Source organism: Acanthochromis polyacanthus, chromosome 4, assembly GCF_021347895.1.
Source record: "Acanthochromis polyacanthus isolate Apoly-LR-REF ecotype Palm Island chromosome 4, KAUST_Apoly_ChrSc, whole genome shotgun sequence".
NCBI lineage: Eukaryota > Metazoa > Chordata > Actinopteri > Pomacentridae > Acanthochromis > Acanthochromis polyacanthus.
This window is the reverse complement of record NC_067116.1, coordinates 37,336,447-37,351,189: the sequence shown is the minus strand read 5'-3', so window position 1 is coordinate 37,351,189 and position 14,743 is coordinate 37,336,447. Positions and strand designations below refer to the sequence as shown.

Here is a 14,743-nt window from a genome sequence, read left to right as displayed (position 1 = left end):
CATGTATGCTTCTAGCTGTGGTTGTGCTGTTTTCCATAGAGGGGCAGGATTTAAAAAACGAGCCTAGAGCGAGTGAAAAATGTGACAGGAGTAAATAAAACGCCTAGAACCTGCTTGGGGTTGAGGAGGTTAATGCATTAATGGGAATACTTTTTGTGTGAGTCCAAGCAGTATGAAGTTGGATTAACTTTGTGTTTGTTTTTAGATCCAGTAGCAGCTGTCGACTTCACCCTGGTTCCGCAGAACAACATCCAGCTGCCTTGCCAGCTTCACTCCAACTTGGCGCAGGTTCACTGGCGCTTCTCCGACCGAATGCTTCACTCCGACAGCAAATACTACATCTACAGCGGGGGCCTCCTCATCCTGAGTGCCTCCGAATCAGACGTGGGGCTGTACGCCTGCGACTCAGTAGAGGAGATAAACGGCAGAACATACAACCGCACTGTGGCGGTTTATCATTTACAACTCTACTCCGGCCCGGAGGCGGGAGGCAGCTCCACTCCTGGCACCGAGGTGATAAATTCCTCAGACTCTATTCACAGCGTGAACACAACAGCACCAGGGCCGGGGGTGCTGATCGAGGAGCCACCGGCCCCTGAGACTCAGAGCGACACCGGCAGAGTGACTCATCTAGAGGTGGCTGTGGCCGTTCTGTCGCTGCTCTGTATCTCCCTGATGGGCATCATATTCTGGATCTGGAATCGAGAACGTTGGGAGTGTTTCAAGTTTGTGCAGAGCTCCAGCTCCAGCGAGGCGAAGAGGCAGTCAGCCGAGTACATGCACATCCAGAACAGAACTTCAGAGATAAAGCTCCTGGGGCCGGAGTGTGGGAGACCTTGCAGTGCCAATAATAATCACACTGCTGTTGACTTCAAAGGGAACGGGGAGCACCACTTCACACCTATGGCCAACATTTCAAGTCTGGATGGTCTGGGATACATAAATGATGAGTCAGAGATTTGACTCTGCTGAGGTATAGAATTCAGTCCAGGGCCAGCACCACTGCACTAATTATCTTCCTATAGGTGTCCTCCTACTGACAGAGCTCTTAAAAACTGTTTTCACATTATAAATTCTTTTGATTGGTGTCCTGTTTCTCCTTGCCAATTTCCTTCACTGTCTATCATTTCCATACTGTAACCGGGCAGCTGATGCACTCTGAATTAGACACGGTGGAAATCTCACTCCGGGAAATCATTAAAAACACAGATTTTTATATAAATATATTTTGTATAATGACAAATTGTGAATACACTTGTGTATAATTTGCCGTGTACAGCCAAATTTCTTTTTTTTTGACTATTTATTTGTTGCAGTTATGTTTTTATTTCAGCTCAATACTGTTGTAATCTTGTAAATGCCAATGGAGAAGTAGCATTTTGATTACTAAATTCCAAGCACATTTCATTTAATGGATACTGCAGTTTATTTATAACATCAGTCAGTGGCTGTGTTAATGATTAATCAATAGCTCGTACTGCTTTTTCATTTCCTGGTGGCAGTCAAAAGATGTACTACAGATATACCTCCGCTTTAAACACTGAAAAACCACTCATGCAGTCTTTGTTATACCTCTATCTTCCATAAAAAAAGGGACTATTTTACTGTATTAAATGTTTTATCATCATTTAGGGTGATCTGGTATCCAGGGGTACACAGCTGCATTTCAGCTTCCGAGCATAAACTGAAGTCTTACTATGAAAAAGACAAAAATGTCAGTGGAATGTAAAAGTGTGGGCGTACTTTTCTGTCAGCGAATCAACTCCAAGACACATCACATGCAAGAATTTTGGTGTCAAACTCTGGAAAAACGCTGCCTTGTTCATAATAAAAATAAGAAAAAAAAAACAAACAAAAAACTTTGCTGAGGATCTGACGTGCATCTAACTGTCGGTGATGATTAGCTTCTCTCTCTCTCCACAGCTGAGAAATTTGATTTTGAGTGTGACGGGCTTGTTGTCTTGATGTTTCCAGCAGATACTCCTGTGGTTTTGCAGGGCGGGATAACACCACACACAGAGACACACACACACTCAGTTATTTCAGACCTGTTTGTTTTGGTCGCAAAAAAGTCAAATGCAGGAATGTAGCCTCAATCTGTTTTTTTTCCCCCTCCACTCTATCATTAACGCTAGAGCTCAGAGCTGCATTGTGCTTCATGTGAAACAAGCACAGTAGGTATGAAAGGCTTGAAGTGGGTCTCTGCTCAATTATTCAACAGTGCAGTATACGCAAGTTGCCATTAACAGAATTTAGGATGTATATATTAGTTTTTTAAGGTAATAAATTAATAAAACATTGCATCGATTCAGTGTTTTTAAAGCCAACTATTTTTCTTAGTTTCTCTATTCTTAAAAAAAAAAAAAAACTCCAAAAGGTTGAGCCGTTTATAACTTTCAAAACTCAGATTTTTAGCTGCTCTCTCTCCTGTTAATCAGGTCTGCTTTTCCTCCTAAGATTTAATGAGCCCATTTCTTTTTACTTTCAGCTGTCGAGTTATTTTCTGATGCTCACAGGATTCTTTTCAGTTAAATCCCACACTCAGTTTCTTCAAACATTTCTGGAAAAAAAAAATCAATATGAGAGCAGCATCTCTTTGGCTTTGTACTACAGGAAAATGTAGTACACAGAGGAGGAGGGAAGCAGTTTTCTTTGAAGTAACACAGGAGCAGTGGGCACTGAAAGGGGCAGCAGGACCACACGTAGGCCCAGCGGAGGACACTAGTTCAAGACTGGTTGCTCTGGGCAACTTGTATTGTTGAGGCCTGGATTGGTCTTTTTAAAGTGTGCTTAAGGTGAAGGATAATGCTGTTGCCAAATACCATAGAAATATATCCAAAACCTTAGGCAGAAAACTTGATAGTAGAGTGATTAGGGCACAAACGCCAAGAAAAGTGAGTCCCTGGTATGATTCCCAATTGGTCAGACCTTGAATGCATGTCACTCCTCTGCTCTTTCCCCATATTCTTGCCTCTCTCCATTGTCATGATGAAGATACCGCTCATTAGCCTGATGGATTATTGTGGCCGATATTTGGCATTTTTTTTCGATTATCGGTGTTGTTATTTTTATTGGCCGATAATTGATGAATTCAACACACTACTTGAAGGCTGATGTAGGTTATTATCTCTGTCTGTAGTCATTCTGTGGTCTCAGATGTGCCTCTAAAGCAGAAACTGCAAAAACAAGAAACGCAAGCCGTTGCCACAAACTAGCTGTCATTAGCTTCTCTCACAGTGGCTAAGCTATGCTAACGGCCAGTAGCTAAGTTGGAAAACAGCCACAAATTAACATGAACCAGTCTGAAAAACAATACTTTCTTTAAGACATGGGCAATGAAAGTGATGGAACAGTGGAATATGAAGTACAGAGAGAACAGCGGACGTAACTACAGGAGACAAACTGATCAATCTCAGTCGATCGCACATAAACAGAGGAAAGTGTCCCAATTTAATTACTCCAACTTCTATTTTACATATTGAGTTATTGACACCCTTCTTAATGAAGAAGCCTAACTATGAATGACATTCTCTGCTGTCACATTCTGTAAACACTTAAAATGTAATGTATATTAGTTCCAAATATTAGTTGTTGGCCTTTATTGATCACCAATAAATGACGTTAGTGTCCGCCCTGAAAAACCCATATCCATAGTCAGTACTCCCCCTGACTATGGATATGGGTGGTGATCACTTTTTCATCACAAACCAACCATTAAAACTTTCATAAATGATCAACTCCAACAGATGTCATGTGAATAAGAATATTTATTGAAACGTTCCAATATTTAAAGGTTACTTTAACATATCCATTTCATTTTGTCACTTATCAAATAACAGAAGAATCAAAATACTAGATTTGGCAGTCGGCCATGAAGGACACTTTTGTAACAAGAGAAATGAGTTGTCAATCAAGGAGTCAAGCACCTTTTGCTCTTGGTCGCGACAAATACTTCTCATACAGGCTTCTGGTTGCATTAAACGCCACATTAACTGCTGACCAAAAAATTTGATGGAATGACAGAAAATTAGCCATATCCAATGTCTTCAGATCTACATGCAGGATTTAAATCAGCCTGTTGTTTGTGCCCATTTCTTTTGGTTACATGAGGCCAGTTCACTTGAAATAAGAGAATCCTTGTCAGTTCCAACACCACAAAAGGCTGCATGCAATCACACCGTAGTCACTAAACACACAAATTCAGTCCATCTGGGGGAAAGTGAAAGACACTGGAACATCGACAACAGCTGATAAGGTGCTTTCACAGTAGGGCGCTGGCCGCTAAAAAGCAAACAGTGTAGCCTTGGAACAACAGAAACTGAGAAATACTGAGGCAGACTATGAAATAATGTCTACTTTGGGTGTGACTTCATCTTTTTTAATATCAAAATAATGCAAAAGTGTTTTGGCACATCAGTGCTCAGCGACAAATCACACAGGAGAGTTGCTTCACTGAAGCATAAGTCCAGTTTTACCAAAACAAAAAGCAGCATTTGTTAAGGCGAAAGTCAAGCAAGACATTTTTTCACATGCAAAATCTGCACGCAGTAGTAGTAGTAGTAGTAGTAGTAAGGCGCATTTCAAGAAATCACAGGCAAGCGTGGAAATATCAAGCACAACATATCAAAAATAAACTGAAGTCCTGCCACAATACACAGAAAAAAGAATTCCACCAGATAAGAAATCGTGCAGTTTGCAGAGTCTTTTGTTGTAAGACAAAAGAAACCCTGTTCTTCAGCATACTACAGTTTCTAGCATGCAATTCTGGCCATACACAAAAACTACTCTATCATAAAGGTCCATAAGGCACACGTCCTTCTCACACCGCTATCCTGAAGCTGGTCACACTCTTTCTGGATTACAAACTGAGTATCTGCAAGACACTAAATCATGAATCAATCTTTCATTTGAGCATATTTGTCATTCATTTTAATGGACTAGATGTAAACAAAGCTGAAATGGAATGGCATGTTTTGAAGAGGAACTAGCACATGGCTTTACTCAGCTGTGGTAACAAAACTCTTTTAATAAAACTTTTAACGAATATTCTGTCCTGTTGTTAAAAAACACACTGAAATGACTTGAACTGATATGGTGTTGTGAAGTGCTTTCTTGAGCAATGCAGAAATGGCCAGACATCTGCCTCCATCTAGAGGTGATTCTCAGGCATCACCAGTGACTGTTGTCAGGATAACTCGGCACCGCTGCGGGGTACTGGGGCAAACTTGGGCCTTGGGCTGCCTGACTGACAGCGTTGAACCCTGCTTCCCTCACCGGTGCACTCTTCCACATCCCAGTGCTCCACTCTTCCTTAGCGTGCTGCAGACTACCGCCTCCTCCGCGGTACAGTCTGTGCACCTGCAACATGAAATGAAAAGAGGGATGTGGACGGGAGGAAGGGAGCTCATCATCATCTCAAAAAATGTAAACAGTTTGAGAAAGTTTAACGTTCTCCATCAGTTATTTAAGAGAGTGGAAATGCAATTTATCACAGAGTTAACACATGTAAAGTGAAATATGTCACTGCTTTTTTTGCTTTAATTTGGATCATTATGGCTTATAGTTCAGGAAAATCAGAAATCCTGTACACACTTTGCATTTCATTTAGAAATCAGTGTCCTTGAGTCTGAAGAGGTGCAGAATTCAAGTTGTTTGAAGTCCAGTGTGAAGTTGCAATCTCATCTACTGATACTGGTTCACTGCGTTTCATTAAGTCCAAAGTCAACGCAGCCACCTACAGGAGATTTTAGAGCATTTCATGTTTTCATCTGCAGACAAGCTTTACAGAGATGCAGATTTCCTTTTCCAGCAGGACTTAACACCCGCCTCCCAGAGCCACGACTACTACTAAATGGTTTGCTGACCATGATATTACTGCGCTTGATTTTCTAGCCAACTCACCTGACCTGAACCCCATATGAGGTATTGTCAAGACGAAGATTATAAACAGCCGACCCACAAATACAGATAAGCTGTAGGCTGCTCTCAAAGCAACCTGGGCTTTAGTAACACCTCAGCAGTGCCACAGGCTGATCGGTCATACCAGGCTGCATTGATGCAGAAATTTGTGGTAAAGAAGGCCCTACCAAGAACTGAGTGTATAAATGAACATATTTTTCAAAAGTTAGCCCTTTCTGCATTTCAAATCTATTTTGATTAATCTCAGGGAAAAAATAAACCATAATCATAACAATTTTAACAAAAAAAGCTTGAAATATTTCACTTTATGTGTAACAAATATGAATATATGAAATTCTGACTTTCTTAAGTAAGTGATGGAACTTTTGCACAATCTTCTAATTTTTTGAGATGCACTAGTATATATTTGTGACAAGTGTCTGTGTGGGCTAACACAGATAAAAGCTAAACTGAACTGTGTTTACGGCTTACGTGTTCACTCACCTTAAGGAGAATCAGTGCCATTAAGGCAGTCACCACAGTGAAGAGCAGAGTTGTGATAAGCATCACTATAGCAGAGCCCACATTTTGGGAGAAAAACGTCACTGTTGCAATCCAGCCGCTTTGATGGCGTTGGTGAGGGTGAGATGGAGTAGTGGGGGTTAGTCGTATCAGACAGTACGCACTTAGCAAAGTGGATTTAATCAAAATGTAATCAAAAGTTACTCATGAGCCATTAAGCAGTGAGAACTTGGATGCAGTGACACGCATATTGATGATCAGCTAACTTCACACACATTGCACCACACGTGAACAGTGTTGTTATCACAAGCAGATGTTCAGTTATTGAACTTATCCGGTAAATTTCAAATATTGTCAGCGTGAAAACTTACACAGCTAAAAACAAACAAAAAAAGCTTTTAAAAAATGACACAACATGCTCTTCTTGTCTCTAAAACATACCAATGTGAGTGATCTTACATTCGAGTTTAGGACAATCACATCAGAAACTATGAAGTGAGAACACCATCAGAGGCGTGTTTTGACAATATCGACCTGCGTGTTCTTTGAAGCTCAAATGAATAAACTCTAAAACAAATTAAATAAAATAAGACCAAATGTTTGAAATAAAAAGACTGAATAATTTACGTTTAGATTAAAGAGGATAATGGTAAAACAAACCTTGCTAGCAATCATCTGCAAGCAACTCAGCAACAGACTGTGAAAGGCGATGAATTTGCAATCTAAATGTAACAAGTTTCACCTCATCAAGCCTTATCTTAATGGTTGTATTTTAATATTACATCCATCTTATTTTCATAACTGAACTGCCGTCTGCGTTTACTGAAAAGAACACTTTTAAAACCCTGATGACCTGCTCTGATAAAAACTGGAGGACAGCTTGTCCTCAGTAGTTCAAAGCCGGTTTGCATCAACTCACCATGTTCCCCAACCAGGGATGCCTATAGCCTGGATGACGGCCAAGACACATTGAAAGAAGAAGATGAAGAAGAAGGTCATAAAGTTGAACGAGCTGTCCGCCCTACAAGGAACATGGAAAAAAATGAAAACAAAGAGATGATACAGTAGCACGCAAGTAAGCCTAGAGTTGCTCTATTTTTGTTGTGATGTTGCTTCTAGTTGCCAACATGAGTCAAAATGGGAACACACCTCCCAATGAAACAAGATGTTCTCAACAGAACACGGCACAGAAAAGCAAGAAACATCCTCAGAAACATGATGAGTGCAATCCAAAGAGGATAATTGGATGCTGGTTTTAACATAATTAGTTTTTGGACTTGTACCTTATCAATAGCTCATGTTTGTTTAGTCATAATTAAAGGATTTCTACCAACAGGACCACTCTCCCAAGCAAAGACTAAATATAAAAAGCAAAGATACAAACAATCTACTACTGCAGAAAAATACCAAACCATGAAAAAGCATGACAAAGAAATATATAATCAAGATTTCTATAGGAGTAAAATTTGTGTACGCTCTGTTCAGTTCCATATGTGATTGGAAAACAGATACCAAAAAGATATTTTGCAATTTGTACTGTATAAGTCACATATTGTGCTCCTTTTCAACAGATTAATGTCATCTCTCCATCGTGAGTATTTCAATTTTTCTACTCAAATACTAAAAAAAATACTCAACTGTATAACCTCTGTTTTTAGGGCTGTTTCACCCCAAAAAACTGCTGCTGCTGTCTCTGCCCCCTTCAGGAATAAAACTCTCAATGCATCTATGATTGACAGCACGGAGCAAAAACAGGAGACCAGTACTTTCTATCGCCAACATAGCAGTTGTTTTTAACTCATGTTTTTTGGGATATTTGTCAATTTTTTTGTGGAATAATCGAGCAGCAGGAAAATATGTAAATGAGAACAGCTTTATTGGGAATTCAACTCTATTAAAAAACAGTTGATGTGCATGAAGGGAACAGGAGCGCTGAAAACGGATGTAAATAAAAGAGCAGAGTTTACAGTAACACTTTGGATTTCCTTTTGTAGTGCTGACGTTGCCACAAAAAAAATAAAAGTAATCTACTCGATCTTCTGTTTCTCAAACGCTTGTGTTTACTCTTACAGCCAGCAGCAGAATGTTTGGAGAGCTTTGTCCGTCGCTGACACATTATAGAGGTAACAGAAGTAGCTGTAGAAAGTAAACAGAACTGGCTGACTGTGAGGCAGCTGCTCTTTCTGAATGGCTCACCTGGAAACAGCAGGATTATTCAAAGCTTGTGTATCATGACTACTGGTTAGTTAAGTGTGAAATAGCACCTGGGTCAGATTCTTACAGAGTTATAGGTGATCTGGTTGTGGAGGGTATTTCAGAAATTGTAGAATTAACATCTTCATATCCAAACAGCTTTTACTCTAAAGCTCCACTTTGATGTGAAACAGAAAACAATCACCACCTGGGAGATTTTAGAACACACAATTCTTTTTAATTCTTGCCTTTTATTAACTCACACAGGCTTTTTTTTTTTTGCAACTTTCTAAGAGGTTTAATTTCATATGTAACTTTTCTGCCACATTGCTTCCTATCAAAATATTTTTAATTTTAACATTTTACCACACATTTTCCAGTACTTTCCAGGATGATAATGATGCTATTTTTAATGATAGGATCGAATAAGTTATGATAAAATGAAAAACATGGATGGACAGACGCCCCGGGGAAAAACAAAAGAATAGTTTAGGTTTTGTTTTTGACCAACTTAACACTAATTACAAGTTTCCTACCTATAGTAATGACAAAGTTCATCTGGTCTACTGTCAGAAACAACTATGCAAAACTACCAGTTTTCATTATGAATTTGACATAAAATGTGATCTAATCTCCATCAGCGTCACAAGTACAGATGAGCACGATGTACCTGAAACAGCAACATTCACCATTTAACATTTTCAGTGCTGTTGGAAGAAATAGGAGAACCCTTGGAGTTATTAACTTGTTAAATTTCCTTTGGCAGCAATAATCTCAAACAGCCATTTCTGGGAGCAGTGAATCAGACATGCACAATGTTCAGGAGGACTTTTGCACCATTTGTCCTTCCAGAACTGCTGCAGCTCAGCAATACTCTTAAGACATCTGGTATGAATGGCTCTCTTGAGGTCTTTATATAGCATCTCTATTGGGTTAATAGTCAGACTGGGCGACTCCAAAAGGAGCATTTTCTGCGTTTGAAATCACTCTGGAGGATTTACTTGAAGGCAAAGAGCTATTTTCCTGCTACATCACCCATCTCTTGTTTAGCTTCAGCTGGACAGCCAGTTTGAAATAATCTTAAAGGACATTATCCTCTAAGACTGTGAGCTGTACTGGCCTAGAGGCAGGAAATCATGCCCCAAATCATGATGCTTCTTCCACCATGCTTTACCATCGTGACAATATTTCCAACTTGGTACACAGTGCCTTTTTTATGCCAAATGTAATGCCTTTCCAAACAATCCAACCTTTGTGCCACACTCTGCTCAAACGTGTTTGACAAAGGAAGAAAATCACACATAGTTTCTAAATAATGCAAAATGAAGTAATTAAAAACATGAAACACAAACAAGGCCCTGTCTGTGTGAGTGCTATGAAGTGTGTGGGCGTACAGATGTAGAACACAAAGGCCCTAATCTCCACCCTAAAGCCAAAGCATCAAACTCTTACAGACTTAACTGATCAGATCAAATCAAATATATGGAAACAGTTGACTAGCCTGAGTGAAGTGATGTACAGCTTCAGTGTGTAATTCATGAGGCCTCCACATGGTAAATAATGAGGAAGAGGACACATCATCGTGACAACACACACTGCTTGGAAACCAGGCATTGCTATTTTCTAAGAAAAGTTTCAATTGTAGTTTGACTAGTTGCTCAGTTGATCACTCTCTGATGGTGACACACATTAAAGTACCAAAAGTCAGACAAACATCTGTACATCCTAAGTAGACATTCACCTGAACATATACACAACTCTACAATGTGCAACAAATAACCAGAACAGTGAGCAGACAGATTCTGTCACATGGAGAAAAAGTTCTTTGGGGGATTTCTTTACTACACCACCCATTTGTTTGTGTACATTTTGCGTGGGGCAGCACAATCGCATACGTACGTCACCTATTTCATCTTGAACTGTGAGCAAAGGCCTATGGACATTCTGCTGATATTTTAATTCACAAAAAGAAGGCATATTAGCACAGAAAAGTCTGCATCAGAGCCTTCCTGACAGAGATACAGATCTGAACCCTCATGCACTGAGCAGGAATACACCTGAATGTGTGTGAATTCACAGAGTGGGATAGGGCACAGTGCTCTCTGGCAAACTTTAGGGTTGCATCAGTGTTTCTTTGCTTCTGAAGAGCAGCTGCTTTCTCTGTGGTTTCCTGTCATGGAAAAATGTGGCTGCTCAATGATTTGTATATGGTAGACTCATGAAGAAAGCTGTTAATCATGACCACTGGTTCCTTCAAAGTCTATACTGTGAACATTTGCTCATAATCTTGACGACCATATTTTAAGACCAAAAATGCGACAAAAATTCCTGACAAACATAATATTTAAGCTAACGTACTATAGCATGTGGGATGCTTTCAGTATGTCTGGGACATTGCAGCTCTAACACCTTTTACTCTTCAAGTAAGGTGTAGGTGTAAGGTGTCAATTTCCACTGAGGTCAAAACTAGTGCAAGTAGGTAACAGGAAGCATCTGCACATTTTCACGTTCTTGATTTCTGTGGGGAATTTGACCAGATTTCAGTAACCTGACAGGCGATTCTGACAGACATCAGGAAAGCAGCTTCCACTACCGTAAAAGTTCATGAGGTTGGTGGGTTACTGCGGTGACAGACCTCTAACTGGCAATGAGGCTCTCAGGAAGTGAGAATATTCTGCTAAGTAGCTTGTATGATAAATACACACTCTGGTCCACTCACAAAGTACATTTCGACATATTGAGCGTATAGTGCACAGGGTAAATCATTCCAAAGGGTTCACTTCCGTTCATTTACTTACACTGTAGTTTGAATACCTTTTACAAAATCGTCAGTAGTTTTTAAAAGGATTGTTAATTCTTCAGGAAAGAAACTAATTTGTCTTCCTGCTACAGAAAAATAAGCTGTTTTCCAGTGGTTCATCATCAAACGCGCAAGAACTTACGACAACTGAACACGCTTAAGATTGAAACGATGCTCACTGGCTTCATCTTCACGTAAATCAGTATTCATGGGTTTTTCAAGTAATCTTAACAGCTGCACAAATTTCCCAGACCTATATGATAAAGACTTTGAAAACAGATTTTAAATCTTCTAATGCTTTTGAGAAACAAATCATGTATGCCATTAAAGCTGTGTGGTTATGTCACCAAGACACGCCTCAACAAAAAGAGGTCATCATATGATCTAAAACGCAGCTACCAGAGCACTTACAAGAGCTAAGAAGTTTTATCATATAACCCCTGTCCTAATGTCTTTGTGTGGCTAACAATTGAAGGAAGTGCTGTTATTAGAGTGGGACATTTCCTTATCGAGTTATTCTACTTTGCAATACATTCTTTCTACCAGGTAGGCTTTGTTGAGGTTTTCAAATCCAGGCTTTAAACTCAACCCATTTTCTCTGTGTTATAACCACTCAAAGTTTCACTGGCCGGGTAAACATTGAACTCTGATAACTACTCACCTCAATCCTGTTTGGTGTTATATACTTTTTAAAAATTTCCAAAGCCTAATTATGTGGCTTTATTTACATTCCTAAAAGTTAATTTGGGTCTGCATGTACATGTACGATGTTAGATTGTAATAATGTAAGGTATGCAAACATGTGCACTTTAAACTAAATGAAGTTGCTCATGAAATTTATGAGGTGATGACTCACCTGAAAGCTTTGTAGAGTGGTCTGAACCAGCAGGTATAACTACAGGGGCTGAAGAGGATAAGCCAGAGCAAGGAGAAGCCAAAATTTTGGGCATTTCCGCCCCCGGCCCACCAAGCAATACATGAGATCACGTTAGCGCATAGCGTGCCTGAATACACTGTAGACCACGGAGGGTTGGGGGTGTGGAGAGAAGAGGAGAAGGAAGGAGAAGAAGGGAAGTGAGTCATTTTTTTCTCAACAGCTGCAGAAGGAGGAATCTGTCTCCTTCTTCTTGAGCCAAAAAAGTGACAAAGTTACCAGAAAATGTAAGTGATATCACTTACTCATCCAAAGAATGTAGACTCTGCGCACCAAAAGCTGATGGGGGGCAGGAATCTCCTCCTCGATGTTTTGGTAAAAGCATGGTTTAATTTTTAGAATCCGGGGCAGGGGAGGAAAGTTATTTGCCCGATCTGAAACAGGAACAAAAGTGTCATCATCATACTACATGTGAATATTTTACAGCATGTCTGAACACAATGAAGAAGAGCGGGAAAGTGTGAAAGCATCTTTGGTCATTTATTAAACCCCTAGCAACTCATCTCTGTTAAAGTTACACATTTAGAAGTTTTTTTCTTTGAAAATAATAATGTTGCGAAGTTAGTCTATTCTACACAACAGCAAGAAGATGTCAGAAGAATGCAAAAAGCACCCCTTGCAAGTAAAAAAGGACTGATTCTTTCTGGTTTGCTATGCATGAAACCGTGCAAGTCTGAATCTGTGTTTTTGAGACTGTCATCAGTACACAGCAGTTAGAAGATGGATATTCTTAACAATGATGTCGACTGCTGTAAAAAAAAAAAAAAAAAAACACCAAGTGAACATGTTCACAAGATAAGAAATTAGATTTTCACCAGGGTGGGTCTTTAACCTAGACAAAAGGATAAAATGTGTCTTTTGTTTCTATTTAAGAAAAGGGGAAGGAGTTTGCCTTGCCATGAATTTAGACAGACAACTTGTAGAAGTCTGAATCTGTGTTTTTGAGACTGACATCAGTATACTGCAGTAATGAGATGGAAATGTTTTACCATGACAGAAACAGCTTGTTTTGCACACAATAAATCTTCAAGCATGGTGAAAAAGTTGACTTTCAACAGAGAGAGTCTTGAATATTTTTTTTGTAACCACTACCAAGGCACAAATTAGACAAAGGAAATTAAAGTAATGTGACTCGTGGATAAAACGTGTCGATTTAGAGGAGACTGCAGGTACAAGGCGGAAAATTCTGCCATGGTTTTGACTCTGTATTCAGCTCATAATGTGCCTTCCAGCATACAAAAATGATAATAACAAACATATGGGCATATTATTGAAAAAAATTTGATTACACATATTCGAGGAATAAAATTAGGATAAAGTGAATCTTACGGATAAAATATGTCTTGTTTTTGAAGACAAATGTGGATAGATAGATAGATAGATAGATAGATAGATAGATAGATAGATAGATAGATAGATAGATAACAAACCTGCCATATTGAAATCCCACTTCTTCCCTGAATAATAGCAATATACCTGCGGACATGCAAATCAACAGTTAGCCTTCATACTTTGATACAACACCAGGCTAAAAAAAAGCATTAAACAAACTTCAAAAGTCTTTAAAATCGTATTATAGCAACAGCATTCCTTATTGATTTCACTTTAATTACTTCACTGTCTATAGAAAATGTAATACTTATCACAAATTCAACGCTAATGTTAACCGTCAGCTATCTGAAGTGGTAAACCCCATACTGCTAATTAATTTGAAACATGTTTTCACATATCCCGTGGCTCCACCGGTTGGCTTCAGCTGCACATTCCAACTTCAGTCAAGCTGTTAACTAATTTCAACGCACAAATATGAATTATTCAAGTTTTAATTTCAACTACACCCCTGCAAAGTTGTCACATGTTTACTTTCCATGCGATACAGTAGATAGCAGCTAAACGCGCAGTTGAGGAGTCGAATAGGAGCAGAGGAGTCTTTATCTACCGCTGCTGCTTCATTTAACTAGCTGCTTAACAGTTCACAGCGACAACAAACACTGCTAGCTAACGGAAAGCGTAACGGAGATATGTCATATTTACCGGGATAGCGTTGATCTCTTCGCGTTTCCGTCGACAACCACAGGGGTCCGAGAATCATTCGGGATGCGCTTTTTCGACCCCCGAATCAAACGCACTGCGGCTGCGCTGCACCGTTTACCGTGTGTAGTTCCACACCAGTTTACTTTCGGCGCGTCCGGAGACCTGAAAAACTACAAATCCCAGGAGTCGCGTGAGCGGTAAAACGGAAAACGCGTGATTCCAACATGACACCCGTTTATGTGGATCCCACCCAGTCCACAATCTGTAAACACCCAAGGGAGGGGATTTTGTAATCTTGAAACGGATAACTGAAACCTTTATAAACGTTGTTTACAAAAAAAATGACAATTTTCTCTTTATCT

The 14,743-nt window shown here is 39.6% G+C and overlaps 2 protein-coding genes across 2 annotated transcripts in view; one reads left to right on the top strand and one right to left on the bottom strand.

Annotated features, from left to right (window-relative positions):
• The window catches only part of si:ch211-129c21.1 (uncharacterized protein LOC563087 homolog), a 37,578-nt gene extending 35,271 nt beyond the window's left edge, over nt 1–2,307 (top strand). The window contains 1 exon segment of the mRNA XM_051947674.1: nt 206–2,307. Coding sequence (XP_051803634.1) covers nt 206–963 — 758 coding nt within the window. The 3' untranslated portion in view covers nt 964–2,307.
• A 1,442-nt stretch (nt 2,308–3,749) lies between these two features.
• scamp4 (secretory carrier membrane protein 4) lies at nt 3,750–14,525 on the bottom strand. Its single transcript, XM_022213842.2, has 7 exons — nt 14,382–14,525; nt 13,778–13,823; nt 12,593–12,721; nt 12,270–12,426; nt 7,340–7,441; nt 6,403–6,520; nt 3,750–5,358 (listed from the first exon to the last, which is right to left on the bottom strand). The coding sequence occupies exons 2-7, from the start codon at nt 13,782–13,784 to the stop codon at nt 5,170–5,172; spliced, it is 702 nt and encodes a 233-aa protein (XP_022069534.1). The 5' UTR covers nt 13,785–13,823; nt 14,382–14,525; the 3' UTR covers nt 3,750–5,169.
• Between the last annotated feature and the right edge of the window lie 218 nt (nt 14,526–14,743).

Coding starts and splice junctions, on each gene's coding strand:
- scamp4 (XM_022213842.2), bottom strand. Junction 6,521..7,339: donor ATCCCTGGTTGGGGAACATG/GTGAGTTGATGC, acceptor ACGCCATCAAAG/CGGCTGGATTGCAACAGTGA. Junction 5,359..6,402: donor TGGCACTGATTCTCCTTAAG/GTGAGTGAACAC, acceptor TTCATGTTGCAG/GTGCACAGACTGTACCGCGG.